The 27239-nt window shown below is 50.8% G+C and overlaps 1 protein-coding gene across 9 annotated transcripts in view; it reads right to left on the bottom strand.

Moving 5' to 3' along the window:
• Positions 1–2056: 2056 nt before the first annotated feature.
• NARF (nuclear prelamin A recognition factor) overlaps positions 2057–27239 on the bottom strand; it is a 29165-nt gene continuing 3982 nt past the window's right edge. For 4 of the 9 annotated variants that reach the window (XM_016930987.4, XM_063799459.1, XM_063799458.1 and 1 more), the window contains exons 3-11: positions 24954–25097; positions 20476–20608; positions 16970–17104; positions 10705–10823; positions 9121–9250; positions 6521–6584; positions 5350–5487; positions 4646–4803; positions 2057–2408 (exon numbers count right to left, since the gene is read on the bottom strand). In XM_016930987.4, coding sequence (XP_016786476.1) covers positions 2167–2408; positions 4646–4803; positions 5350–5487; positions 6521–6584; positions 9121–9250; positions 10705–10823; positions 16970–17104; positions 20476–20608; positions 24954–25097 — 1263 coding nt within the window. In that variant the 3' untranslated portion in view covers positions 2057–2166. Of the gene's footprint in view, positions 2409–4645; positions 4804–5313; positions 5488–6520; positions 6585–9120; positions 9251–10704; positions 10824–16969; positions 17105–20475; positions 20609–24953; positions 25098–27239 lie in introns of all 9 variants that reach the window. The other 5 variants (XM_024350786.3, XM_063799460.1, XM_063799461.1 and 2 more) reach the window with 3 other exon arrangements.

The following is a 27239-nucleotide window of genomic DNA, read 5'->3' as shown; positions in this document are numbered from 1 at the left end:
CAATATATGCAGTTATCCAGCAAGACAGGCAACGCAACACAATATATGCAGTTATTGACAAGACAGGTGCACAGGCACAGCACACAGAGTGAGATGAAGGCAGCCTAGCGAGCAGAGGCTCTGCAGCACGGAGGGCTGGGAAGGCCATCGCTCGAGTTAATCCAATCCCAGTGCTTCAGGACACCTCGGGCCACGTTGACATCTCTCTTTTCCTGGGAGGAGCCCTAGGGTACAGCTGCATGGTTCCATGGAGTTTCAGGCGTCTGCCAGCTCTGTTTCACTGTTTGTGGTTAAACTGCTTTCTCCTTTTTTAAAAAAAATTTTTTGCCAGGTGCAGTGGCTCACGCCTGTAATCCCAGCATTTTGGGAGGCTGAGGTGGTCGGATCACCTGAGGTTGTCGGATCACCTGAGGTCAGAAATTCCAGCCTGACCGGCCCGATCAACATGGCGAAACCCGTCTCAACTAAGAATACAATTAGCCAGGCGCGGTGGCGCGCGCCTGTAATCCCAGCTACTCCAGAGGCTGAGGCAGGAGAATCGCTTGAACCCAGGAGGCGGAGGTTGCTGTGAGCCGAGATCACGCCACTGAACTCCAGCCTGGGTGACAAAGTGAGACTCTGTCTCAAAAAAAAAAAAAAATTTGTAGAGACGGAGTCTCCAATGTAGAAACTCCTGGACTCCAGCAATCCTCCCACCTTGGCCTCCCAGTGTGCTGGGATCATAGGGCACGAGCCACCGTGCCTGGCCTCTCCTTTCTTTTTAAGGCAAGCTCACGCCCACAGTGCAGTGCCAGAATGGAGGGGGCTCCATCACCCTGAGCACAGAGGGCTTCATGGCGAGTGGATGGGCCAGGGCCGTGTGAGAAGAAACCTGTCTGCCAAGGGTGACAGGGAAGTGTTCTGCGGGAGGCTGGACCACCTGAGCATCCTCAACCCCTCAGGGTCAGACGGAACCTTTACCCCCGACTCCCACCCCACGACGGTGCTGATGATGAGCTGGGGCCCCCTGCACCCACCCAGCTTGTGCGGGCAGCCTTCTCAATTTTCCATTCTCGTGTCTGTCACCCTTGCCCCAATGCGAGTCCGACTGAAAGACTGAATGTACAAGTTTGAGTTGGGGCCTGGGTTGCCAGGCCTCCAGGGCCCTGAGTATGGTCCAGGAGGGTGGTGACTGGCTGTGAGGAATGGGAGGAGGGTGGTGACTGGCTGTGAGGAATGGGGCCTACTGTTGTCAGAAACTACAGTTTTTCTAAAAGCTGAAAATTCAGATTTGTATGTAAGTCTCCTGATTCTAAAAGGCTGACAGTTATTAATGTTCTGGCAAAAACATTTTCAAGGAAAATATGAGTGGGTAAAAGAAAGAGCCAAAATGGGCAGGGATCTGGGACTGTGGACTGCCTGCCCTAACAACCCCAGGGCCACAGGAGTCCACAGGCACAGCCACCCCACCCTCTGCCCTCACTCCCACATCAAATCACCTCCAAGTCATGTGCGTTAGAACCTCTGGGGGTCCTAGCTCTTCACAGGACACTTTCTGGATTTTTCTTTTTAAACCTAAAATACAGTCGTCTGTCTCCATTCCCACTCTTTGGGACTTTTTCACAATCTTAGGATGAAGGGATAAACTGGGGAGGTGCTCCTCCCATGTTAAAACGTTCCAATCTGCCGGGCACCGTGGCTCACGCCTGCAGTCCTGGCACTTTGGGAGGCCAAGGCGGGTGGATCAGGTCAGGAATTCAATCCAGCCTGGCCAACATAGTGAAACCCCATCTCTACTAAAAATACAAAAATTAGCTGGGCATGGCGCGTGTAGTCCCAGCTACTCGGGAGGCTGGGGCAAGAGAATCGCTTGAACCCGGGAGGCAGAGGTTGCAGTGAGCTGAGATTGCACCATTGCACTCCAGCCTGGGTGACAGAGTGAGACTCCGTCTCAAAAAAAAAAAAGAAAAAAAAGTTCCAATCCCACACCTATTATGAAGATAGCACCACATGAAACTGCCTGAGGGGCCTCCAATGAATGGGGTAGCAGGGAACTCGGAGAAACCAAAGTAACCCATTGAGCGGTTTTCTTAAGTGTCTTTAATACTCCACTCAGGGCAGCCCCTCCCTCTACTGAGAGGCTCTTGGCTCTGGCCCCAAGAGCAGCTGGAAGGCCCTGGCCTCACTTCACCACTTGATGTCCAGGCTGTGTGCGCCACGCTCCTGGCTCTGGTACGTGGTATGCAGCACCTCTCGGGCCTTGGGGGAGTTGATCCCCTCCAGCCACTCCTGGTACAGCTCCTGCACGTGTGCACTGGACTCTGGACGCCGCACAGGGATGTCAGCGTAAATGCCTTCCATCTGCCGCAGCAGGGCCTTATCCGCATGTCCGTCTGGAGTCTGGGCTTGGCCTCTGCCATTTAAGCATCCTGAAAGATAAACACAGGTAAGTTTATCTGGGCTCAGGCGATCTTTCTGCCTTAGCCTCCTGAGCAGCTAGAACTACAGACACACACCACCTTGCCCGGCTGATTTTTAAATTTTTTGTAGAGATTGGGGGGTAGGGGCGGGTGTCGCTATGTTGCTCAGGCTGGTCTTGAACTCCTGGCTTCAAGTGGCAATCCTACTTCGAGCTGGGACTACTGGCATGAGCCACCACACCCAGCCGGGATAGTCTTAAGGAAGTTTTGCCTCACAGGGAAGAGTTTGGAAGCAGGAGAGGAATAAAGGGGACGTGGAATGTTGTGTGGCCTAAGGCTAGGGCTGGCTGCACAGGCCAGGGTCTTCCTCAAGGCTGTCAGGGACACTGATCCCAGACTCACAGCCCCGTGTGCCTCTCATTCTTTTTTTTTTTTTCCGCCACAGAGTCTCTCTCCATTGGTCAGGCTGGAGTGCAGTGGCCCAATCTCGGCTCACTGCAACCTCCATCTCCTGGGCTCAAGCGATTCTCCCGCCTCAGTCTCCCAAGTACCTGGGGTTACAGGTGTGTGCCACCATGCCCGGCTAATTTTCATATTTTTAGTAGAGACAGGGTTTTACCATGTTGGCCAGGCTGGTCTCAAACTCCTGACCTCAGGTAATCTGACCACCTCGGCCTCCCAAAGTGCTGGGATTACAGGCGTGAGCCACCGTGCCTGGACCCGTGTGCCTCTCATTCTTACCCATTTACATCACCCATAAAATGGTTTTACCTAAAACCTAAGTTGCCAACCTTTTAGAACTGGGTGGCTTCATATGCAAATCCCGATTTCCAACTTCTCTTGGAATTTGGCAAAACCAGGATAGCACAGGAATTGTGAACAAGCAGTTAAACCACTCCTGCCTGCACCACACGTGTTAGTGTGCTGGGCCCTGCCTGGAGGCTGCACCGGAGGCAGCTAAGCTGTGAGCCCAGCCATGAGCCCACACACCCAACACTGGCCTGAGTAAAAATGTGTCTCCTATCTATTAATGCTACTTACTCTCCAACGTGTTAGATGATGTCACTCTTAGTAGTGTAAGAGTTCATTTAAAACAATCTGGAGCAAATTTCCCTGGTTAAACCTCACTCCCCATGGGTTCCAGGGTGGCACCCCAGCTGGTCTCCAACCTCCACTTTCCCAGGGGGCTGGGCTTGCACCTTCTCCTTCCTCAGGCCCCAGCTCCACCCGCTTGCACACAGAGGCCCTCCCAGAGGCCCTGCTTCACGGCCCACCTCCCGGCTGCTCCTCAGCCCAGCTGTGGGACTGACCCTTCCGTGCCCCTGGAATGCTCGGTGAGGCCTCCAAGGCCACATGCTCGCCTCTCTGCCCTCACCTTCCTCTTGTCAGTGCTGGCTGGGGCCTCCCCTCCTCTACGAGATCCTTTGTGTTGAAGGACACACCCTTGTCTGTGCCCTGCCCAAGGGCCCCTCCCATCCTGTGGCTTCACACCTTGTCCCATTTGTCTAACATCAGTGGAGCCGCTCCTCCAACTGACCTGCACCCGGCATTTCCACTCGAGTCCCTCGTGGTGCCCCCCCGACTCACAATGGCACAAAGGTCCTCAGTTCCCCACCATGGGTCAGGGGCAGAGGGTCCCCTTCTTCCCTGACACACCCTCAGCAAGTCCCTCCCGGAGACCCCCACCGTGTCCTGGCCTCCTCTCATCCTCTCACTCCCCCTGCCCCAGGTGGGGATCCTTCCTCACTTGTCTGGATGATCGCAGCCCACAGTGGCCCACCCTCCCTCCACGCAACAAGGGAGCCCCTCAGGCCCAGGCTGGGTCACACCCCTTCCCGCTTCCACCTCTCACTGCTCTCTCCCATCACTCAGGACAGAGAAGGCTCATCCTTGGTGCCTGGCACGGGGCAGGGGTGTTTCTCCTAGGCAGGGCAGCCTCAACTCTTGTGATTTGTTCTCTAAGCCAGCCGCCACGGGCTGACTCTCACCTGGTGCCATGTTGGGGCTCCTGAGGGCACGTCCCCAAGAGAATGCCCACATGCTACGTGGGGTGAGGAAAAGAGCAAAACCAATGGAGCCTAGAATGTCCCAGCACAAGCCCCACGGGAGCATCCATACCCTACAAAGCTCTCAGGGCTGAGAGAGGCTCTGGGTGGCCAAGAGCACCATCTCTCTGGCAGCTGCAGGACCAGTGTGGCCTGAGCACCCGTGGGAGACAGAGCCAGGTGCTGCTCTTGGCGCCTCACCTCCAGCACAGGCGAGGACCTCCACAAAGTGGAATGGGAACTTGCCCTTCTTAAGCTTCAGGATCATGTTCTGGATGTTTCGAAAGCCATAGGCTGCAGCAAAGCGTAACACCACCTCTCCGTTCTTCTCAAGGGTGACCTCTTGGAAGTCTTTGTTTCTACAAAATGAACACAGAGAATTTTGATCCATCAAGTCATTTATCTGTGACTTAAGAACACTTTCTTTTTTTTTTTGAGACGGAGTCTTGCTCTGTTGCCCAGGCTGGAGTGCAGTGGCACCATCTTGGCTCACTGCAACCTCTGCCTCCCGGGTTCACGCCATTCTCCTGCCTCAGCTTCCCGAGTAGCTGGGACTACAGGCGCCCACCACCACGCTCAGCTAATTTTTTGTATTTTTAGTAGAGATAGGGTTTCACCGTGTTAGCCAGGATGGTCTCGATCTCCTGACCTCATGATCCGCTCGCCTCGGCCTCCCAAAGTGCTGGGATTACAGGCACGAGCCACCGCACCCGGCCAAGAACACTTTCTAATGTAAGTTTGGAATGTCAGCAAAATAAAAGGTCTGAATAAACACAAAAAAGTCCTTTTGATTTTCACTAGTGTAAACTCCATACATAGAACTGCCACATGCACAGATCCATACAGGCACACCATGCACACGTGCTAACCACAGGCACAGACAGGCTGTGGATGCTGCCCCACACCTCAGGGCTCGGTAAGTGACCTCCTCCACATCCTCGTTGAACAGCTCCTTGGCCGCATGTCTGAAGATGTGTGCCAGGTGCCCGTCCGAGCTGGCTCCATCATGGCGCGTCACCTTGTCCTCCTTCAAGTCTCCAAACCTCACCAGGCAGAGAAAATACAAGTCCTTCATGAATGCCGACGTACAGTGACAGAAAGAGTGAAACCAGACTTCCTGAGGGCATCACAATCCAAGTTTGCCACCAAAGAAGCTAAATCCTGTACAGATGTTTAAACTTTGCAGAAAGTCCCATTCTAGCATCTTGAGGGGTCTCGGGAGGGCCTGCCTGATGCTCGGGCCAGGCGGAGGACTCTCAGTCACGCCGAGCCCATGCACAGGCTCTTGCAGGTGCTCCAGATGCTTATGGTCTTTTTCTTTTGGAGACAGGGTCTTATTCTGTCTCTCAGGCTGGAGTGCAGTGGCACAATCATAGCTCACTACAGCCCCAGCCTCCTGGACTCAAGCGATCCTCCTACCTCAGCCTCCCAAAGTACTGTGATTATAGGTGTGAGCCACCACGCCTGGCCCCACAGATGCTTAAATTCTGTAAACTTCTATCTTACCTTCCCCCAAAAGGGCACGAATGCAGCACCTGGGATGCAGACTGTTGGCGAGGACACACGCCACTGCCTTTGTGGTGCTCTCTGCCCAGTGCCTGGGGTGCAGCAGGAGCCCTGGGCCTTGCTGGGTATCGAGGTCACCGCCCCCAGCAGAACCCAGACTGCCACTCTTGGTGCAAAGGGGCCTGAGGGAGCTGCCCCACTGCCCCATAGACCACACGGAATGTGAGGCACAGACGGCACTCAGGAAGAAGGGGGCTGGTGCACACATGAACAGCCCTGCGCCAGCGAGGACAAAGCTGTTTGTGCATTCTGTCCTTCCTCAAGGGTTTAGGGTGGCAATCACACCATGGAAGCCCGCCAAGCCTTCAACTCCCTGGCAGCCCTGGTGAATGGTATCCCATTCAACAGCTATAGGGTGGCTGAGGGTTGTGGCAGGGGCCTGGGGGACTGCATCGCAGTGCTTCACATGGCCTCGTCATAAAGCAGGGCAGCCCTGGGCCTGGCAGGTGGCTGGCAGGGCTGACGAGAGGTCCTGCCCCCCAGAGGACTCTCCCCAGAGAAGCCACTTACAGAGTGTCGACGGCAGCATCTCTCACTGAGAGGTCACCTTGCTCCATTATTTGAGCAATTTCACCTGCAGACAAACGAAGTAAGACACTGAAAAGACACAGGTGGCCACAGGAACTTTTCTTCCCCTGCAGGAGATTTGACATTAGTGACCCTGGGTGACCTCCCTCTTATGAAATCTCCATCACACACAGCAGGAGTCCATCTAAAGGGCAAAGTGAGGCCAATAAAATGAAACACTAACAAAACGTAAGCAGAATTCAATTCTAACTCCTCTTTCCATTCCTCTTTCTGCCCTTGAACTGTGGGATTTATGTAAACAATCTCTCCATGATTTTCCCATGTGGAAAATCTGTAAACTTTTTTGGCCTACTTTGCATGAAACAAACAGAAAACTTTTGTGTATAACAAGCTCACAGAGATAGGATGATGAAATATACACTGGTTGCATTTTTTTTTTTTTTTTGAGATGGAGTCTCACCTCCGCCGCCCAGGCTGGAGTCCAGTGGTGCAATCTTGTCTCGCTGTAACCTCTGCCTCCCGGGTTCAAGTGATTCTCTTGCCGCAGCCTCCTGAGTAGCTGTGATTACAGGTGTGCACTACCACGCCTGGCTAATTTTTGTATTTTTAGTAGAGACGGGGGTTTCACCATGTTGGCCAGACTGGTCTCGAACTCCTGACCTCAGGTGACCAGCCTGCCTCAGCCTCCTGAAGTGCTGGGATTACACGTGTCAGCCACTGCACCCAGCCCCTTTTTTTTTTAAGAAACAAAGTCGCCAGTCTAGCCAACATGGCGAAACCCCCTCTCTACTAAAAACACAAAAATTAGCCTGGTGTGGTGGGGCGCACCTGTAATCCCAGCTACTCGGGAGGCTGAGGGAGGAAAATCGCTTGATCCTGGGAGGCATGGAGGTTGTAGTGAGCCAAGATGGAGCCACTGCAGAGCCTGGGCGACAGAGTGAGACTCCGTCTCAAAAAAAAAAAAAAAAGAGACGAGGTCTCACTGTGTTGCCCAGCAAGGTCTCAAACTCCTGGGCTCAAGTGATCCTCCAGCCATAGCCTCCTGAGTGGCTGGAATTAGAGGTCTGAGCCACTGTACCCAGCTACATTTATATGACAATTGTTTATTCTGCAATGAGATCAACTGAAAGTGAGAACCACTTTCTGTATTTCCTTTTACATGAGGATGCCTGAAAAAACCCTTAATAGAAAAACTGAGCCTCTAAAACCATGGCTGTGGCATCACATTAGATGCTGTGAGATGGCTGGAAACACAGGTAAGAAAATAGCGTAATTTCCTATAAATCTGCACTCAGAAAAAAGATGGCTGGACATGGTTCTTCTGACAGCCCACCGCGCATGTTTTTATTTTGTCAACAGCCCACCGCGCATGTTTTATTTTGTCAACATAAGCAGATGGCCCCTGGGCCCTTCCTCTGAGAGTGAAGGATGGCAGTGCTGAGGACCCTTCTATCCCTCATCCTTCAACACCCCTGCCACATCACCCCACAGGGAGCCTGTGCCTATGGGGTGGGGACCTTTCCAGAGGCGTCTGCGTGCTAGAATTTCAAGTCAGGGGCCTGTGAGGGACATAGGCGCCCTTAAAGATTGTCCCTGAGAGCTGACCTCTCTGCCTCATCTACCACTGATCTAAATACCTGCAGGGACCTGTTTTCAGAGACCAATTAAAACAGTTCCGCCAGAATTTTAACAAAGTCTTAAGCTTCCCCCACCAACTGATGTCAACATTCTTCTGAATGGGTTCTACATAATTCCAGGGAATCACTTCCATCCACAACACACACAGAACTCACTGTAGGCTCTTAACATCTGAAAGGAGTGGCCAATACCGTGGTAAAGGCAATATCACTGGAGCAAACGTGCCTTTTTCATTTTATTCTGAATGAAAAAAACTTCACTTGTGTTTTAAGTGCAGACTTGGTTTGTGATTAGGAGACCCACTATGGCTATAGACAACTTTCCCACCAAGAGATAAGTAGCTTACATGGACTGTAATGTAAAGTTAGGGCCACCATACTGCCCAAGTGGTTCTCCCAGAGACCTGATTTATCTTTTTTTTTTTTGAGACAAAGTTTTACTCTTGTCGCCCAGGCTGGAGGGTAATGGCGCGATCTCGGCTTACTGCAACCTCTGCCTCCCGGGTTCAAGCGATTCTCCTGCCTCAGCCTCCCGAGCAGCTGGGATTACAGGCATGTGCCACCACGCCCGGCTAGTTTTTTGTAGTTTTAGTAGAGACGGGGTTTCTCCATGTTGGTCAGGCTGGTCTCGAACTCCTGACCTCAGGTGATCCACCTGCCTTGGCCTCCCAGTGCTGAGATTACAGGCGTGAGCCACTGCGCCCAGCTGAGACCTGATTTATCTTGAGGAAGATGCACAGAGGAGGCAGGAGGCTAGATCGAACATGACCCTTCTCTTCACCTGCAGTTAAGCCCCTAGGACCCTCAGCTGTCAATAACTTCAGACAAGCGACCACATTGGCAGGCACTGAGATGGCTCTGGGACACAGATCTGCCTGGCTCTGGTGTGTACTGGCCAGTCGGAGATTCCCCCAGCGCCCAGGTGCACCCCCGCCCACCTCTCACCTGATGTTAACACGCAGTCAGCGCCCCGGGAGCCATGCAAAGCAGGGGGAAGGCTTTCCTGAAGAGCCTCCAGCTTCTTGTCATAACAAGGGGCCACAATGACGTGGAAAATCTTCTCTGGAGACAGGTTCTGTGGGAGAGGGGCACCCATATTTAGGGCTGGTGAAGAGGTGACGGCAGCTTACGCTTGGTGCCCAGGACAAGAGGGATGGGAGACCGAATGCCCCCTGCTGCTGCCCTCCAGACACTGCATGCAGCACTCTTTTTTTTTTTTTTTTGAAATGGAGTCTTGCTCTGTCACCAGGTTGGAGTGCAGTGGCGTGATCTCAGCTCACTGCAAACTCTGCCTTCCGGGTTCAAGCGATTCTCCTGCCTCAGCCTCCCGAGTAGCTGGGACTACAGGCGCATGCCGCCACGCCTGGCTAATTTTTTGTACTTTAGTAGAGATGGGGTTTCACCGTGTTGCCCAGGCTGGTCTCAAACTCCTAAGCTCAGGCAATCTGCCCGCCTCGGCCTTCAAAGTGCTAGAATTACAGGCGTGAGCCATCGAGCCTGGCTGCATGCAGCACTTTCTTGGGGCTGGGACTGTTGTGGGGCCCGAGAAAGTCCCATAGCTCATTTTTCGGTCCTGCCTAAACTGAACGTGTATACTCTGACATCATGTTTATAATTTGCCAAATTATGACTTTATGGGTAGAAAGAAACTAGGTAGAAAGAAAACACTGCCTATTGCTAAAATAACAAGGCTGCCAAATGTGCGTGCCTTTTTAGGCTGACTTCAAATGTCTGAAAGATCCTGATGTTACCCTCTACTCCAGTTACCACAGTGCCTGGACATGGCTGCTTCCCGGGAGGGAGGTGTAAAGTCTGATTGAGAAGAGCAGTGTGGGGCATGCCAGCGGCTGGAGAATAAACCATGGGATTAGGGTCCCTTTGAGGGTGGCCTTGGAGACATCAGGAAGTTCTGGGAGGACCTGGGGGCCGCAGAGGGCTGTGGGAAGGGAGAACACGATGGGCCGAGGCAGGGGGCACGCAGGAGCCTCAGGCCGGGACTCACTCCATCAAGTGGAGGACAGCATCATGGCCACTGTGGAATCTCACAGAAGTGGCTAAGGAAGTCATGTGATCCCCGTGGTCTGAGGGAAAGGCCAGGGCAGAGGCCAGGTTTGGCTCCCTAAATGACAGCGGCCCTCAGCCTCCAGGCACAGGCCACTTTAGGCCTCCTTGGGTGAGGCATCCCAACAGCAGGCAGGCAGCAGCATCTCTGGGCAAGGTCCGGGGCCTCATTCTCAGCAGGGTGGGCAGCATTTCTACTCCACCCCGAATGGGCCCAGGAAAACCACCAGATGCCACAGAAAAGGTTAAGAAGAAAGAAAAAGGTTGTAAGAGGAAGGAAGGGAGGAATAGAGACGGGCGTTGGTGAGAAACAGCACTGCTGATGTTTCCTGAAGCCACAGCTTCCTTTCTGCTCACCTGGGGGGCCGTGACCATGCTGGACAGATGGGGAACCTCCCCTTCCTGGGCCCCTGTGCCATGGTCCTCCCTCACCTGCCCTTCCTGCCCTCCAGAGAGAGATCAGCTTACCTGCTGTCTGGCGAAATAATCCTTCACCAAAGAGCCCATGACCTGCTGGGGGGACTTGGCGGTGCAGAGGTGGGCAGTGATGGGGCGACCCAGCACCCGCTCGGCGTATCGGACCCAGCCTGGGGAGAGAAGGGATCCACGGTCAGCTCCTTACTGCTTCCTCTGGTCTTCCTGTAACACACCAGGGAATGCTGAGCTCGAGTCCCTGCTGCCCCAGGGTGAAGCCAGGACACCTTTTCCCCAGGCCTTACCAGGAGCTCGTGCTGGACCCAAAACCCATCCTCAGTGGCCCGGCTGTGGGTCATGGGAACCTGCAGGCCTGGAGGCTACTGGGAAATGGGAGCGTCCCTGCAAGGCTGACAGACAAGTAAGAGTCGGAGTAACAGGTCCCCCAAAAAGGTGAAGGGGAACAAGCACTGAAAGGCAGCAGGAGCAGCGGCCCAGGCTGCACCGTGCAAAATCGCCTGGCCAGCTGCAGCGTCCTTACAGCCAGGACACGTAGCTACTGCTCAGGGGAGAGCAGCCACATGCTTGCCCAACTTCTCTCACCGACGAGAAACTAACAGCCCAATAAGTGCACGCTTTTTAAAATATAAGAAATCTATACTCCTCAAGTCATAATAAATAGCAAAATCTGTAGTGTCACTACATGCCCGCACAATCTGAGCACTTTCCTGAGGTTGAGTGCTGCTGTGGTTTCCAGGGTGAACACAAGTCACCACTGCAGCTGACCACACAACAGCAATTCCACCACAGGAGCCCTGCCTACTCCTTTCCCGCAGGCGCACAGCCCAGTCAGAGCGCATAAGAACATCACAGAACTTGCTGACCTGGCAACTGATTTTAGGCCCTGACCCCACAGACACTTGCACACCTGTGTACATGACAGCCACGCAACCTGCCCTCAAACAGGGGCTGGGTAGATACCTTGGTAGACTCCACTCCTGGCGGGGAAGGTCGCCCAGAGGGTGAGAGGCAGCTCATGTCCCACAGTCAGACATGACAATCCCATTTAACAATCAAAGTTTCACCTATAAACACGCCCGTGTGTGCTCGGGAAACGCCCACAGAGACACAGAAGCAGCCACAGAGAGAAATGCCCCAGGGCCGGGCGCAGTAGCTCACGCCTGTAATCCCAACACTTTGGGACTGTGAGGCAGGCAGATCACTTGAGGGCAGGATTTCAAGACCAGCCTAGGCAACACGGTGAGACTCTGTCTCTACAAAAATAAAAAAATCAGCCAGGCGTGGTGGTGCACACCTGTAGTCCCAGCTACTTGGGAGACTGAGGCAGGAGGATGGCTTTGAGCCCAGGAGTTCGAGGCTGGAGTCAGCTATGATTGCATCACTGCTCTCCAAGCTTGGATGACAGAGCAAGACTCTGTGTTGTTTTTTTGGTTGTTTTTGTTTTTTTTTTAGACAGTCTTGCTCTGTCACCCAGGCTGGAGTGCAGTCACATGATCTCGGCTCACTGTAACCTCTGGCTCCCGGGTTCAAGCGATTCTTCTGCCTCAGCCTCCCGAGTAGCTGGGACTACAGGTGTGCGCCACCGTGTGTGGCCAATTTTTGTATTTTTAGTAGAGACAGAGTTTCACCATGTTGGTCAGGCTGGTCTCGAACTCTTGACCTCAGGAGATCCTCCCGCCTCAGCCTCCCAAAGTGCTGGGATTACAGGCGTGAGCCACCCTGCCTGGCCTGACTCTGTCTTAAAAAAAAAAATAAATATAAAAATTAGCTGGGTGTGGTGGCGCACGCCTGTGGTCCCAGCTACTTGGAAGGCTGAGGTGGGAGGATCACTTGAGCCCAAGAGGTTGAAGCTCTCGTGAGCCATGAGTGAGCTGCCGCACTCCAGCGTGGGCAACAAAGTAAGATCCTGCTTAAAAAACTGTTGGCTGGGTGGAGTGGCTCACACCTCTAATCCCAGCACACTTTGGGAGGCCGAGGCGGGTCGATCACCTGAGGTCGGGAGTTCGATTCCAGCCTGGCCAACATGGTGAAACCCTGTCTCTACTGAAAATATAAAAATTAGCTGGGCGTGGTGGCAGGCACCTCTAATCCCAGCTACTTGGGAGGCTGAGGCAGGAGAATGGCTTGAACCTGGGAGGTGGGGGTTGCAGTGAGCTGAGATCTTGCTATTGCACTCTAGCCTGGGCAACAAGAGCGAAACTCCGTCTCAAAAATGCCAGGTGTGGTGGCTCATGCCTGTAATCCCAGCACTTTGGGAGTCCAAGGAAGGCAGATCATCGAGGTCAGGAGATCGAGGCCAGCCTGACCAACAAAGTGAAACCGTGTCTCTATTACAAATACAAAAATTAGCCAGGCGTGGTGGTGCATGCCTCTAATCCTAGCTACTCAGGAGGCTGAGGCAGCAGAATCACTTGAACCCAGGAGGCAGAGGAGCCGAGATCACGCCACTGCACTCCAGCCTGGGCGACAGAGCGAGACTCCGTCTCAAAACAAACAAACAAACAAAAAAGTGTTAGCTGGGCGCAGTGGCTCACTGCTGTAATCCCAGCACTTTGGGAGGCCGAGGCAGGCGGATCACCTGAGGTCAGGAGTTTGAGACTGGCCTGGCCAACATGGTGCAACCCCGTCTCTACTAAAAATACAAAAATTAGCCGGGCATGGTGGCAAGTGCCTGTAATCCCAGCACTTTGGGAGACTGAGGCAGGCGATCACCTGAGGTCAGGAGTTTGAAGCCTGACCAAAATGGTAAAACCCTGTCTCTACTACAGATACAAAAATTAGCTGGGCATGGTGGCATGCACCTGCAATCCCAACTTCTCAGGAGGCTGAGTTGGGAGAATCACTTGAACCTGGGGGATGGAGGTTGCAGTGGGCCAAGATCACACCAATGCACTCCAGCCTGGGTGACAGAGCGAGACTCTGTCTCAATAAATAAATAAATAAAATAAAAAATAAAAAAAGTGTCTTGACCAGGATGGAGCTTATGTTGAGAAATAAAGTTTATACTTTTTATCTTTTAATTCTGTTCTTCCACAAACTTTTTGCAGTCTCCTTGCATTTGTTGATTTCCTTATGAGAGGTCCTACTGGGATGGAACCTTCTCAAGTCACTGAAGGAACTAACTCTGCTGATGTGAATCCTGAGCAGATTGCTGATTTGTACAGAAACGGTGATCCCTCCGCCTGTGGCAATGAACACAATGCTAGGTAGGGGCCCTGAGAGGTCTCTTCTCAGTGACGGCATTTCTGAGAAATGTGTCACCAAATCCTTTCTCTTCTCCAGCCACCGGCTGCAGACCAGCCCCTTGCTTCCTATTTTAGCTTGAGATTTGCTGTATGTATGTAGTATATATGTATGATTGACAGGGTTGCTCTGTTACCCAGGCTGGAGTGCAGTGGTGCAATCACGGCTCACTGCAGCCTCGACCTCCTGGGTTCCAGTGAAGCTCCCACCTCAGCCTCCCGAGTAGCGGGGACTACAGGTGCCCGCCACACCTGGCTAATTTTTTGTATTTTTAGTAGAGACGGGGTTTCACCGTGTTAGCCAGGATGGTCTCAATCTCCTGACCTTGTGATCCGCCCACCTCGGCCTCTCAAAGTGCTGGGATTACAGGCGTGAGCCACCGCACCCGGCCTAAATTTTTTATAATTTAAAAACCACTGCTCCAGGGGCATGGGCCTTAGTTCGTCGTCATTTTACACGGCCTCTTCCTTGGTTGGGGGTGGAACTAAGCAAGTGTGACTGGTGTTGTGAAGCCATGTTGTGTGTGGCATCATGTAACGGGGTCCCAAAAGGAAAGCACTCTTGCAAGGGGACCACAGAGGCAGGCTCAGGCTCAGCACACAAACACCAGGTACTCCCAGGTTGCTGGAGCCCAGGCAGCCCCTGAAACCATCAGGTGTGGAAATTATCCCTTTACACCTGGAAACACACCCAAAATGCCACAAGAGCTGAATGTAACACCCACAATCTAGTAAAAGGCTGTATCTGGCATCAAATGGCTTATACTTAGACCTCTGATACAAAAATCTGTGAATCACTTACAGTAAGGCAAACCATACAGCTGAAAGAAGTCACTAACATCCCTGTCCCCATCTGGAGCTGAGATCACAGCAGGCTGTGGGTTGCTGGTGAACAACACAGCTCAAATAACGAGCCAACCAATGCAGCCCATGGAACAGATGGTAAATTTCCTCTTTATATTTTATAAATGGCTAGAGAGTAAGTCCGTATTCTAAGCAACCACGATGTCAATGTTCCATCTTATTAATTCATAATCGTAATGACTAAAGGTTGACATGTAAAATGCCAGAAAAATTTGAAACCATTGTGGGGGGAGCATAAATTGAGAACTGAAACGTGAACCAAACCCTAAAAATTATACAGCCTACGACTAGCTTAGATAGAGCTCTCCTATGCTCCCACAGGCCTCATGTAGTAGAATAATTTTTAACTAGTGTTGTTTGCCAGGATAGCCATTCCTTCCTTATTCCCTTATGCATCATCGAAGATTTCTTAACCCAAACTCTCTATTTTTCCAGAATTGAAAAGCATGTGACAAATCTCTTCTATAACTCAGGCATCCAAAAACTAATTAAAGAGTGGTTTAAACAGTGCGCCCTGAGAGTATCTGATTATCAATGTAAAGAAATTTTCTTATTCTGTATTTTTTTTAAGCTGGCAAAAGATACATGCACATTTGCCATGTTATTCCATAATTATTTGTACATCTGAGATATGTTGTACTTTCAAGAGAAAACGGATTTTCTTAAGAGACAGGACCTCAGTCTTTCGCCCAGGCTGGAGTACAATGGAGGAGTCATAGCTCACTGCAGCCTCTAACTCCTTGGCTCAAACACCTCAGGATAGGATTCGTAGTAGCTGGGATTACAGGTACTTGCCACCACCCCTGGCTTTTTTTTGTTTTTTTTGCAGAGACGAGGTCTTACTATGTTGACGAGACTGGTCCCACACTCCTGGGCTCAAGCAATCCTCCCACATCAGCCTTCTAAACTGTTGGGATTACGGCTGTGAGCCACCATGCCTGGCCTATTTTTCTTTTCCTTTTAAAAAATATTTATTTAAAAAATTAGAGGACGGGTGTGGTGGCTCATGTCTGTAATCCCAGCACTTTGGGAGGCCAAGGCGGGCAGATCACTTGAGGTCAGGATTTCAAGACCAGCCTGGGCAACATGGCGAAACCCCATCTCTACTAAAAATACAAAAATTAGCCAGGCGTGGTGGCACTAGCCTGTAATCCCAGCTACTGGGGAGGCTGAGGCATAAGAATCGCTTGAATCTGGCCAGGCACAGTGGCTCACGCCTGTAATCCCAGCATTTTGGGAGGCCGAGGCAGGCAGATCACAAGGTCAGGAGATCGAGACCATCCTGACTAACACGGTGAAACCCCGTCTCTACTAAAAATACAAAAAGAAATTAGCCAGGTGTGGTGGCAGGCGCCTGCAGTCCCAGCTACTCGGGAGGCTGAGGCAGGAGAATGGCATGAACCCGGGAGGCGGAGCTTGCAGTGAGCCGAGATCGTGCCACTGCACTCCAGCCTGGGCGACAGAGCGAGACTCTGTCTCAACAACAAAAAAGAATTGCTTGAACCTGGGAGGTGGAGGTTGCAATGAGCCGAGATCACACTACTGCACTCCAGCCTGGGCAACAGACTGAGATTCCGTCTCCAAAAAAAAAAAAAAAATAGAGACATTTTGCCCAGGCTGGTCTCAAACTCCTGGGCTCAAGAGATCTGCCTAGACTGGGCACAGTGGCTCACGCCTGTAATCCCAGCACTTTGGGAGCCCGAGGCAGGCAGATCACCTGAGATCAGGAGTTCAAGACCAGCCTGGCCAACATGGCAAAACCCCATCTCCACTAATAATACAATAATTAGTTGGGTGCAGTGGCGTGCACCTGTAGTCCCAGCTACTTGGCAGGCTAAGGCAGGAGAATTGCTTGAACCCGGGAGGTGGAGTTTGCAGTGAGCCGAGATTGTGCCACTGCACTCCAGCCTGGGCGACAGAGCGAGACTCTGTCTCAAAAAAATAATAATAATAAAATAAAATAAAATAAATAACCATACTGGCCTTTCCAGTGTGGCACCTCTGATGAAAAACTAAATTGGCTGTCCCAAAACATCAAACACCCGCTGTGAATCAGGCCAAGCTCCTCCCTCCTGGTCTACAAGGCTGGGTGGGATGGGTCTGTCTGCCTCCAACCTCATCTAGAGCCTGCAGAATCTTGTGAAACCTCTTTTGGCACCTCAGGCCAACAGAGCGGGGGTCCAGGGGCTCACCAGGACAGGCAGAGGTCAGCATGGGCAGGGTGCGTTCCTCCTCACTGTGCTGGCGATAGCGACGCACGAATTCTTTTTGACTCTCCAGGATACTAAAATCTGCAGCTATTGTCGTGTCAAATACATAGTGCACCCCTGCAGGAGAGAGGAGCATATTCAGCTTAAATCACGTACTAAAAGATCTACTTTTAGGCTTCCTCTTTTTTTTTTTTTTTTTTTTGAGACGGAGTCTCGTTCTGTCACCCAGGCTAGAGTGCAGTGGCATAATCTCGGCTCACTGCAACCTCCGCCTTCCAGGTTCAAGTGATCCTCCCACCTCAGTCTCCCGAGTAACTGGAATTACAGGTGCCCGCCATTATGCCTGGCCAATTTTTGTATTTTTTAGTAGAGATGAGGTTTCACCATGTTGGCCAGGCTGGTCTTGAATTCCTGGCCTCAAGTGATCTACCCACCTTGGCCTCCCAGAGTGCTGGAATTACAGGCGTGAACCACTGCATCCAGCCAATACTTCTTCATTCTTACTCATTTTTGCTTTCTCACGTTTAAGAGACAAACTTAAAGCACAGATTCTACAGGCATCTCTCCTAAGATAACAAAATCAGTCTTGATTCTTATCTATTCCTAATGGCCTAAGTTCAAGACCGTGCGCTTTACCTTTTATTTTGTAAACAATGAGCGTGTAGGATTTTTCACAACGAAATATGTATGTTCTCTCTCATGCTTCTTCCCTCTCTACATCTACATTTTAAAACACCTTACTCCATATATAAATTAATGAAATATTACAACGTACCCACAGCATTCCCTTCCAATTCACAGGCAAATTAAATTTCAGTCTGTGATGGTTCTTGGTGTGTTTAAAAGCAGAACATACAGTAAAAGTATAGAATGGCTGGGCATACTTTTATAACGGTTTAAATTTTTATACTGAATTTTTTTTTTTTTTTTTTTTTTTTTTGAGACAGTGTCTCACTCTGTCGCCCAGGCTGGAGTGCAGTGGCGTGATCTCGGCTCACTGCAAGCTCCACCTCCCAGGTTCACACCATTCTCCTGCTTCGGCCTCCCAAGTGGTTGGGACTACAGGCGCCCGTCACCACACCTGGCTACTTTTTTGAATTTTTAGTAGAGACAGAGTTTCACTGCGTTAGCCAGGATGGTCTCGATCTCCTGACCTCGTGATCTGCCCACCTCGGCCTCCCAAAGTGCTGGGATTACAGGCATGAGCCAACATACCCAGTCTTTTTTTTTTTGAGACAGTCTTGCTCTGTCACCCAGGCTGGAGTGTGGTGACGCAATCTCAACTCACCGCAAACCTCTGCTTTCCGGGTCTGAGCGATTCTTGTGCCTCAGCCTCCCGAGTAGCTGGGATTACAGGTGTCTGCCACCATGCCAGGCTAATTTTTGTATTTTTAGTGGAGATGGGGTTTTGCCATGTTGGGCCAGGCTGGTCTCAAACTCCTGACCTCAGGTGATCTGCCCCCTCGGCCTCCCAAAGTGCTGGGATTACAGGCGTGAGCCACCTCACCCGGCCTGATTTTTTTAATTTTAAATTTTTTGTTTCTCCCGCTCCCCAGGTAACAAAGCTGAGAGAAAATGCAACTAGCTATAAGAAATATTAGGCTGGGCGTGGTGGCTCACCCCTGTAATCCCAGTACTTTGGGAGTCCAAGGCGGGTAGATCATGAGGTCAGGAGATGGAGACCATCCTGGCTAACATGGTGAAACCCCATCTTTACTAAAAATACAAAAAATTAGCCGGGCGTGGTGGCGGGCACCTGTAGTCCCAGCTACTCGGGAGGCTGAGGCAGGAGAATGGTGTGAAACTGGGAGGTGGAGCTTGCAGTGAGCTGAGATCGCGCCACTGCACCCCAGCCTGGGCGACAGAGCAAGACTCCGTCTCATGAACAACAAAAAAAGAAATATTATAAATTTTAAAATATTACATTAAGAAATCCATTTTACTGTGGATACATTTTATTGACATATAATATTCCGTTACATCATTTTAACAATCTAGCCCCAAATAAGGGCTTTCATCGTGAGAAAATATAGCATTTGACAACTCTGATCTTCAGTGTAACTAACCTAACCCGAGGCTTTATGATGACAAGCATGAAGGAGCGACCTAACGTGTGGGCATCTGTCGCTGTAGCTGGGTTTCAGCTGCAGCACATTATGTGCTAGATGACCAGGCCTTGTTAAAGCCCAGGCGCCTAGGGCACAGGGAGCATCAGGACCCCCAGGCTGCTGTTTAGACCTCAAGCCTGTCCTGATGATCCTTATTCCAAATATCATTTTATTTCACCAGTAATCCCCAGTATATCTACATTTATGTACTTATTTAGCAGAGATAGGATCTTGTTATGTTGTCGAGGCTGGTCTCGAGCTCCTGGCCTCAAGCAATCTTCTGGTCTTGGCCTTCCAAAGTGCTGGGACTACAGGCATGAGCCACCAAACCTGACCAATATTTACAATTTTTAAAAGCCGCTGTAGAATAATAAAAACTCTTGGCCAGGCACGGCGGCACATGCCTGTAATCCCAGCACTTTGGGAGGCCAAGGCGGGTGGATCACGAGGTCAAGAGATTAAGACCATCCTGGCCAACATGGTGAAACATCATCTCTACTAAAAATACAGAAATTAGCCGGGAGTGGTGGCACGCACCTGTAGTCCCAGCTACTTGGGAGGCTGAGGCAGGAGAATCTCTTGAACCCGGGAGGCGGAGGTTGCAGTGAGCAGAGATCATTGCACTCCAGCCTGGGGCACCAAGAGCGAGACTCCAGCTCAAAAAACAAACAAACAAACAAACAACAAAAAAAACCTCTTATTTGGCAACTCGCTCAGTTTTCCCTTTCTGAACTTGCACATTGACCATCATGCTATGAGGATGCTCAAGGCTGTAAAAGCCCCTCTATAAGCAATGGAGGGAGGCAGTTCCAGTTTGACCAAAGCAGAAGACGCAGAAGCATCATCCATCAACATTTCAGGCAGTATTATTCCAGCATTGACATCCGAGTTCTTTTATTATATTCTTAAATTTCTACCTTTCATTCCTCAAGTAAAGAACACAAGCCCATTCCCTTTCTGCTCTGCTCTTCAGAGAGCTTCTTGGGAAACCAGATACTAATCATTTCAGAAGTGACTGTTTATCAAATACACACCCTCTGGGGGTAAGGGGTGACTTGGAGGTTGCTGGGCCAGTGTGGGAATCTCCCAGTGTCCTGTCTGTGTTGTCAGAAGGTGGTCACTATTTGGTCCCAGAGGGGTCAGCTCCCACTGTGTAACAAAACACCCGTCTGTGCACAGCAAAGGAGAAAAGTGACACTCGTCTACCATCGATCAGAGGCTGGGTTTCATGACACACGGGACATGGTCTTTTTACGTTCCAAGAGACTCTTTTGGAAGTTGCTTATCTACCCTGCGTCCTTGAAAAACGAACTTTAGAGATTAAAAAGGGCGCTTATAAACTCAAGTTATATATTCCCAATTTATCGAAAGATGACTCACCAAGACTTTTGAGGAAACCACAGAGTCTTCTGGATGCATCAGTTACACTGAGGTTGAATTTAGCAGCAAAATAAGGCAAAGATTGAGGACACACAGACACTACCAGCACTTTGTGCTTTGAGGTATCACATTTCTAGAAGGAGAAATAGAGAATGTCAGGTATCTGCTGATTACACAAGGAGTAAAAGTTACACACCTTAATGAGAAATTCAGAGCAACGTAATAGATGGTCTATGCAAAGACTAATAAAATAGACAAACACTGGCAAACATAATTAAGAAAAATGAGAAAAAAAATCAGGATTATGGTGAGGTTTGGGCTTCTGGTAAATATTTTTTTAAAAGTCAGGATTTAAAAAATGAAACATGAGCTGGCTTCAGTGGTGCATGCCTACAGTTCCAGCTACACAGGAGGCTGAAACAGGAGGATCACTTGAGGCCAGGAGTTTGAGACTGCAGAGCGCTATAATCACACTTAGGAACAGCCATAGCCACTGCGCTCTAGCCTGAGTGACAGAGTAATACTCTGTCTCAAAAAAAAAAAACCAGAGTTTCACCCTTGTTGCCCAGGCTACAGTACAGTGGTGCGATCTCAGCTCGCTGCAACTTCTGCCTCCCAGGTTCAAGTGGTTCTCCTGCCTCAGCCTCCCAAGTAGCTGGGATTACAGGGACCTGCCACCACACCCAGCTAATTTTTTGTCTTTTTGGTAGAGACGGGGTTTTGCCATATTGGGCAGCCTGGTCTCAAACTCCTGACCTTGTGATCCACCTGCCTCGGCCTCCCAAAGTGCTGGGATTACAGGCGTGAGCCGCCTAGCCTGGCCGATACTTGTCTTAAAAGAGACATGACTACAGATCTAAGAGACTTTGTCAATTTCAAGAACAATGTTATATCAGTAAATGTGAATATCTGGAAAAAATAAATAATTTTAAAGGGAAAATACAAATTACAACATTGGCCAATGAATAAGTGAAATTACTACACAACAATAAAAAAACACACACACTAAAATGGTATCCAGAGATGCCTCTTAAAAGTCATCAGCCCGGCTGGGCATGGTGGCTCATACCTGTAATCCCAGAACTGTGGGAGGCTGAGGCAGGCGGATCATTTGAGGTCAGGAGTTCAAGATCAGCCTGGCCAACATGGCGAAACCCATCTCTACTAAAAATACAAAAATTAGCTGGGTGTGGTGGCATGTGCCTGTAATCCCAGCTACTCGGGAGGCTGAGGCAGAAGAATCGCTTGAACCCGGGAGGTGGAGGTTGAAGTGAAATGGAGGTTGCAGTGAACTGAGATTGCTCCACTGCACTCCAGCCTGGGCGACAGAGTGAGACTCCATCTCCAAAAATAAAAAATAAAAAAATTTAAAAAAAGTAACCAGGCCCAAGATGTTTTGTGAGTAAGCCTCATCTACAAACTGTTCTAAAAAAATACTGCATAAACTAGCATAAACTAGATGTTGGCAGCACAATAAAAGATAGGTTCAGATAAAAGAGTCAAGGGCCAGGCGTGGTGGCTCATGCCTATAATCCCAGCACTTTGGGAGGCCGGGGCTGGTGGATAGCCTGAGGTCAGGAGCTCGAGTCCAGCCTGGCCAAAAGGGAGAAACCCCATCTCTACTAAAAATACAAAAGCTAGCCAGACATGGTGGTGTGCACCTGTAATCCCAGATACTCAGGGGGCTGAGGCAGGAGAACTGCTTGAACCCAGGAGGTGGAGGTCGCAGTTAGCCAAGATCGTGCCACTGCACTCAAGCCTGGGTGACAGAGCGAGACTCCATCTCAAAAAAGGGTCAAGAAATACACATGCAGCACGAGGGTGGGGTGGAAGTAATGGGGGAAAAAAAAAAAAAAGAAGGCCAGGTACGGTGGCTTATGCCCGTAATCCCAGCACTTTGGGAGGCCAAGGCGGGTGATCACTTGAGGCCAGGAATTCAAGACCAGCCTGGCCAACATGGCAAAGCCCGAAAAAAAAGAAACAAATGGATGCACATCTATCAATATATGAGAGAGGTGGGATAATATTTCAGGTCAACGGGGGAAGAACAGAAGATGCTGGAACAATTTGATTTTTTCAAATAGAAAAGAATGTATCTGGCCGGGCGTGGTGGCTCACATCTGTAATCCCAGCACTTTGGGAGGCCGAGGCGAGCACATCACTTGAGGTCAGGAGTTCGAGACCAGCCTGGCCAACATGATGAAACCCCATCTCTACTAAAAATGCAAAAATTAGCTGGGCATGGTGGTGCCTGCCTGTAACCCCAGCTACTTGAGAGGCTGAGGTAGGAGAATTGCTTGAACCCAGGAAGGAGAGGTTGCAATAAGCTGAGATCACGCCACTGCACCCCAGCCTGAGAGACAGTGAGAGACTCCATCTCAAAAAAGAAAAAAAAGGAAAAAGAATGTATCCACATCTCACACCGTACTAAAATATAAGTTGTAGACTGGACAAGCAGCATAAGATAAAATATAAACTGTCAATAAACATCATCTAGGGTAACCAACTTCTCTAAATAAGCAAGAAAATGCAAATGAGATACAATTTCCTACGCGTCAGGTGGGAAAAAACTGAATTTGATATTGAATGTGACCAGGATGGCTGCACATAGCTGTTTGCCCCTATCACTTAGGGAAGCATAAAGTGACACAGACACTTTCAAGGGTTTTTGCAAAAACCGTTGACACCACAGAATTAAGTCTCTAGTAGTCTGCAAAGCTGTATGCACTAAGTCTGTTCAACGTAACAAAATGGCTGAAGCCATTCTGTTCCCTGAAAGGCCAAGGGTGAGCAGGTGGGGACGGGTATGCATGGCGAACCTGGCTGATGGGTGGGGGGCATCTCCTGGTTCAGACCATCCTATCCAGGCAGCCTGCTGCTTGCTAATGGAGCTCCCGTGCAAGTGCATATAAGTCAGGGTACACCCAGACACAACTAATGCTGGCAACACAGAGGACATGTGTCTCTATCTGCAATTGTGATCTAAGTCATGTGTGGTGGCTGATGCCTGTAATCCTAACACTTTGGGAGGCTGAGGCTGGAGGATCGCTTAAGCACAGGAGTTCAGGACCAGCCTGGGCAACATGGCAAAACCCTGTCTCTACAAACAATACAAAAATTAGGCAGGTGTGGTAGCACGCGTCTGTAGTCCCAGCTGCTCTGGAGGCTACAGGGAGCCTCCAGAGGTGGGAGGATCACCGGAGTCTCCCCACTGAGACTTTCTCCACTGCACTCCAGCCTGGGTGAGACCCTGTCTCAGAAAGAAAAACTGCTCCACTGCACTCCAGCCTGGGTGAGGCCCTGTCTCAGAAAGAAAAATATTGTGATCTAATTGCTGCTGGATGACTTGTCCAGAAGATGCCATGGGGGTGAATGGCAAACGCTGAGAAGGCTCCTTGGCTGTCCCCTATGCCACTACACTTGTGCCAGTCAGTGTTTCTTGAGGCCCCTACCTTGCTCTAGCACACTACCTACTGTGAATGGGCTCCTACACCCTGGGCAGGGTAGGATGCCGGTGCTTCCCGTGGAGGTGACAGCATGGAAACCAAGAAGTGCTTTTCAGCCTCATCTGCCTTTGTCTCTTTCTTTCTCTTTCGCCTGTGATATGGTTTGGCTCTGTGTCCCCACCCAAATCTCATGTGAAACTGAAGGCTGGGCCTGGCGGGAGGTGACTGGGTCATGGGGGCAGATCTCCCACTTGCTCTTCTCATGATAGTGAGTGAGTCCTCACAAGATCTGGTTGTTTACAAGGGTGCAGTACCTCCCCCTTTACTTGCTCTCTCCTGCTGCCACGTGAAGACATGCTTGCTTCCCCTTCACCCTTCCGCCATGATTGTTTCCTGAGGCCTCCCCAGCCATGTCTCCTGTAGATCCTGTGGAACTGTGAGTCAATTAAACTTCTCTGCTTTATAAATTAGCCAGTGTCACGTAGTTCTTTGTAGCAATGTGAGAATGGACTAATACAACCTGTCTCACGGAAAGACAAGTGGCACCTCTCGTTCTGTATAGGAGGTCTGCAGGGATGAGCTGAAGGAAGGAGCTTTGGGAATTTTTACTTCCTTGGAGTGTCTCTGCCTTGCCCCAAGCTGATCGGTCTATTAGAACATAACTCTTGTGTCCGAAAACGTGCAGCCGAGGCAGAACAGCAGGAGCTCCGGCTCTGTGCTGCCCGCATGATCAACAACACCCGTGTTACCTGACCTCACCAGGCAGAGGCCCCACTTAAGCCACAGGAGCCTGAGGGGTGGTGCCAGCCCCCCACCACTGCCTGAGCATTATTAAGGGAGCAGGAAATTGTGCGGGGATTTTGCTCTTGATGGAGAGGTTTGGAAGGTCAAAGCAGGACGTTAGCAACACCGGGAAAAGGCTGAGATGTGCATCCGATGTCCCAGCAGAGGCTTCTGTGCAGGAAGCCAGGCCTCACCTCCACCTCCTCCAGGTCAGCTCCCCAGCATCAGTAAATGCCCCGAATGCCTTACCTTGTTAAGGTTCAGAACGCGGAAGAAATCCTTGGCATTTTGCTGGGAAAGTTGGACTCCTTCCTCTGCAGTCACACAGCTGTCACATGCCAGGCAGTCGCTCAAAAATATCTTGGCATCAGCCAACTTGTGGAATTCTCCCTTCTATAAAAGATGACGTTTCAGCATGATTATTCAACAAATACTCTTTAATGTGCTTCTTTAGAGAGGGTAACACCCATATACAGAATTCACAGTAAACATTGGAGATAATACCAGGGTCCAGGCCTGGTGCTCAAGGGGCTGGAAGCAGGACAGTCTCTGCCACTGAGCAGCTCAAGGTGGTGAAGGGACACAGGACACAGAGCCCAGCCCACAATGACACTAGGGAACCATGCAGATGACAAGGGTGGAACCCAGCCCTAGCACTGTCACGTGGTAGGAAGTAAATGACCCTTGTGTTCTGGAAGCGACCCCACTGGCCCTTCCTTCCTCCTAGACCCCTTCCTCTTTGGTGCCTGTGATCCAGCCCTCTGACTGCTCCTCTAGCTCTGTGCTCCCTCTTACCATCCCACGGCTCCCTGAGGCCACCCACAGCCCTGGCCTCTCCCTTGAGGCTCAGAACTTTACAACTCAGTGCTGGCTCTGGGTTTGCACTCGGACATGTAACAGGATGCTCATCCTGACCTGGATGTAGAGTCACTCTTTGATCCCCTCCACCCTCTCCTTCCTGACTGGCCCTTGTGCCCCCCGACATCTGCTAAAACATAAACCACACCTCTGCTCTGCTCAGACAGCTGCCCCTCACACAGAGGGCCTGGGCAAAGCCAGTGGCCCCTGTCTGCCCGGGTCCCATCACAGCCCCCTTGGTCTCCACACGTCCAGCCCCACTGGCCCTTGCTGCTCTCGCCATCCTTCTGCATGAAGCAACCTTGAAGAGCCCCAGGCTCACCCTGGGTGGCCTTCAGCAGAGACGATGTCCAACACCTGCTAAAACAGCACCACCCCCTCACCCGTCTCTTCCCTCCCCACCCATCTGTACTTATGTTGCCGACTGCTAGCAGGAGTCTGTCCCTCCTCGCTAAAATGTAAGCTCATGAGAGCTTGAACACTGTCTTGTTCTCTTGTTCCTCAGCACCTCCAAGAGGTACTGCACACAGACAGTGCTCAATAAATAACTGGTGGATGAACATATGAATACTCTGAAGCTTACAGGAGTAATGTCAATAAATTACAGAAGCTCCTCAGGTAGTCCATGCATTCGTTTTTCTTTAAAACATGATTTGACAGGAGACGGCTATGGATGTGCCTCCTTCCACAGCGTGCTACGAACCGCAGCTCGGGTGTCACCTCTGCCTCCTGCCTACACATGACCCCACGTCTCTGTGCAGCCCACTCACCCTGGGATCTTGTTCTGCTGCAGATGGGCACTCAGGAGGTCCGCATGGGGCTCAAGAGTTTGTGCTTCTAACAAGTTCCCAGTGGGTCAAAGCCACAGCTCCACTCCAAACATCTGGTGCCCATAGCTGCATGAATTGTGACTCCACAGCACATCCCCACTGAGATGCCTATGACCAAACTGCCCCCCTCACCCAGCAGTGCCTCCTCCCTGCCTTGCCACCAGACATGCTGTGTATAACCCAGTCCTTCCATAAGTTTTCATGGTCCAGGTCTGATTCCCTCCTCACCCCTCACATTCTTTCCTCACCCCTCACATTCTTTCTTCTTATTCCTCCTGCCTTCCACACTGATGCATTCTACAGAAGTCCTGTTCCCTTTTATCAGGCCCACTGGCCTCACTCAGCCCAGGGCAGCCCTGCCACCTGCACTTCCAGCGGAGTGCTCTCCTCACCAAACCCCAGACTCACACACTGTAGAAGGCCCAGTGTCTGTGGAGCTAAAACTGCACTCCCTTCCCTGCACTACGTCCTCTGTTCTGTCTCTATCACTCTGGTAGACTTGCCCAGGCCCACCACCTCTGCCTAGGCTCTCAAAGCTGCCACCCAAATGGCTTCCTGCAATTCTTCCCCTACTCTAGCCAGCTTAAGTTGGTTACCTCCATCACCTGCCCTAAAACAAACACCTGAGTCACCCCCTCACGGTCTCCACAGCTCTGCACTGTCATTGACCTGGCCAAGGGGAGCCACTGTCTCTCCCTAGAGCACGTCTGTCCACACCCTCCTCTTGCCTGGTGTGCCAGTGCCCTTCCCTACACTCCCACCCTGAATTCTGACCACTCGTCAGGGTCCACTCCATTAACCCCAACCCAACTCCTCTCACCCTGTGTCCATCACTGACCTGGCAGGG

The sequence above is a fragment of the Pan troglodytes genome, chromosome 19 (assembly GCF_028858775.2).
Source record: "Pan troglodytes isolate AG18354 chromosome 19, NHGRI_mPanTro3-v2.0_pri, whole genome shotgun sequence".
NCBI classification, from domain to species: Eukaryota; Metazoa; Chordata; class Mammalia; order Primates; family Hominidae; genus Pan; species Pan troglodytes.
Note: the sequence above shows the minus strand (reverse complement) of the source record. Positions and strands in the feature narration are given on the sequence as shown.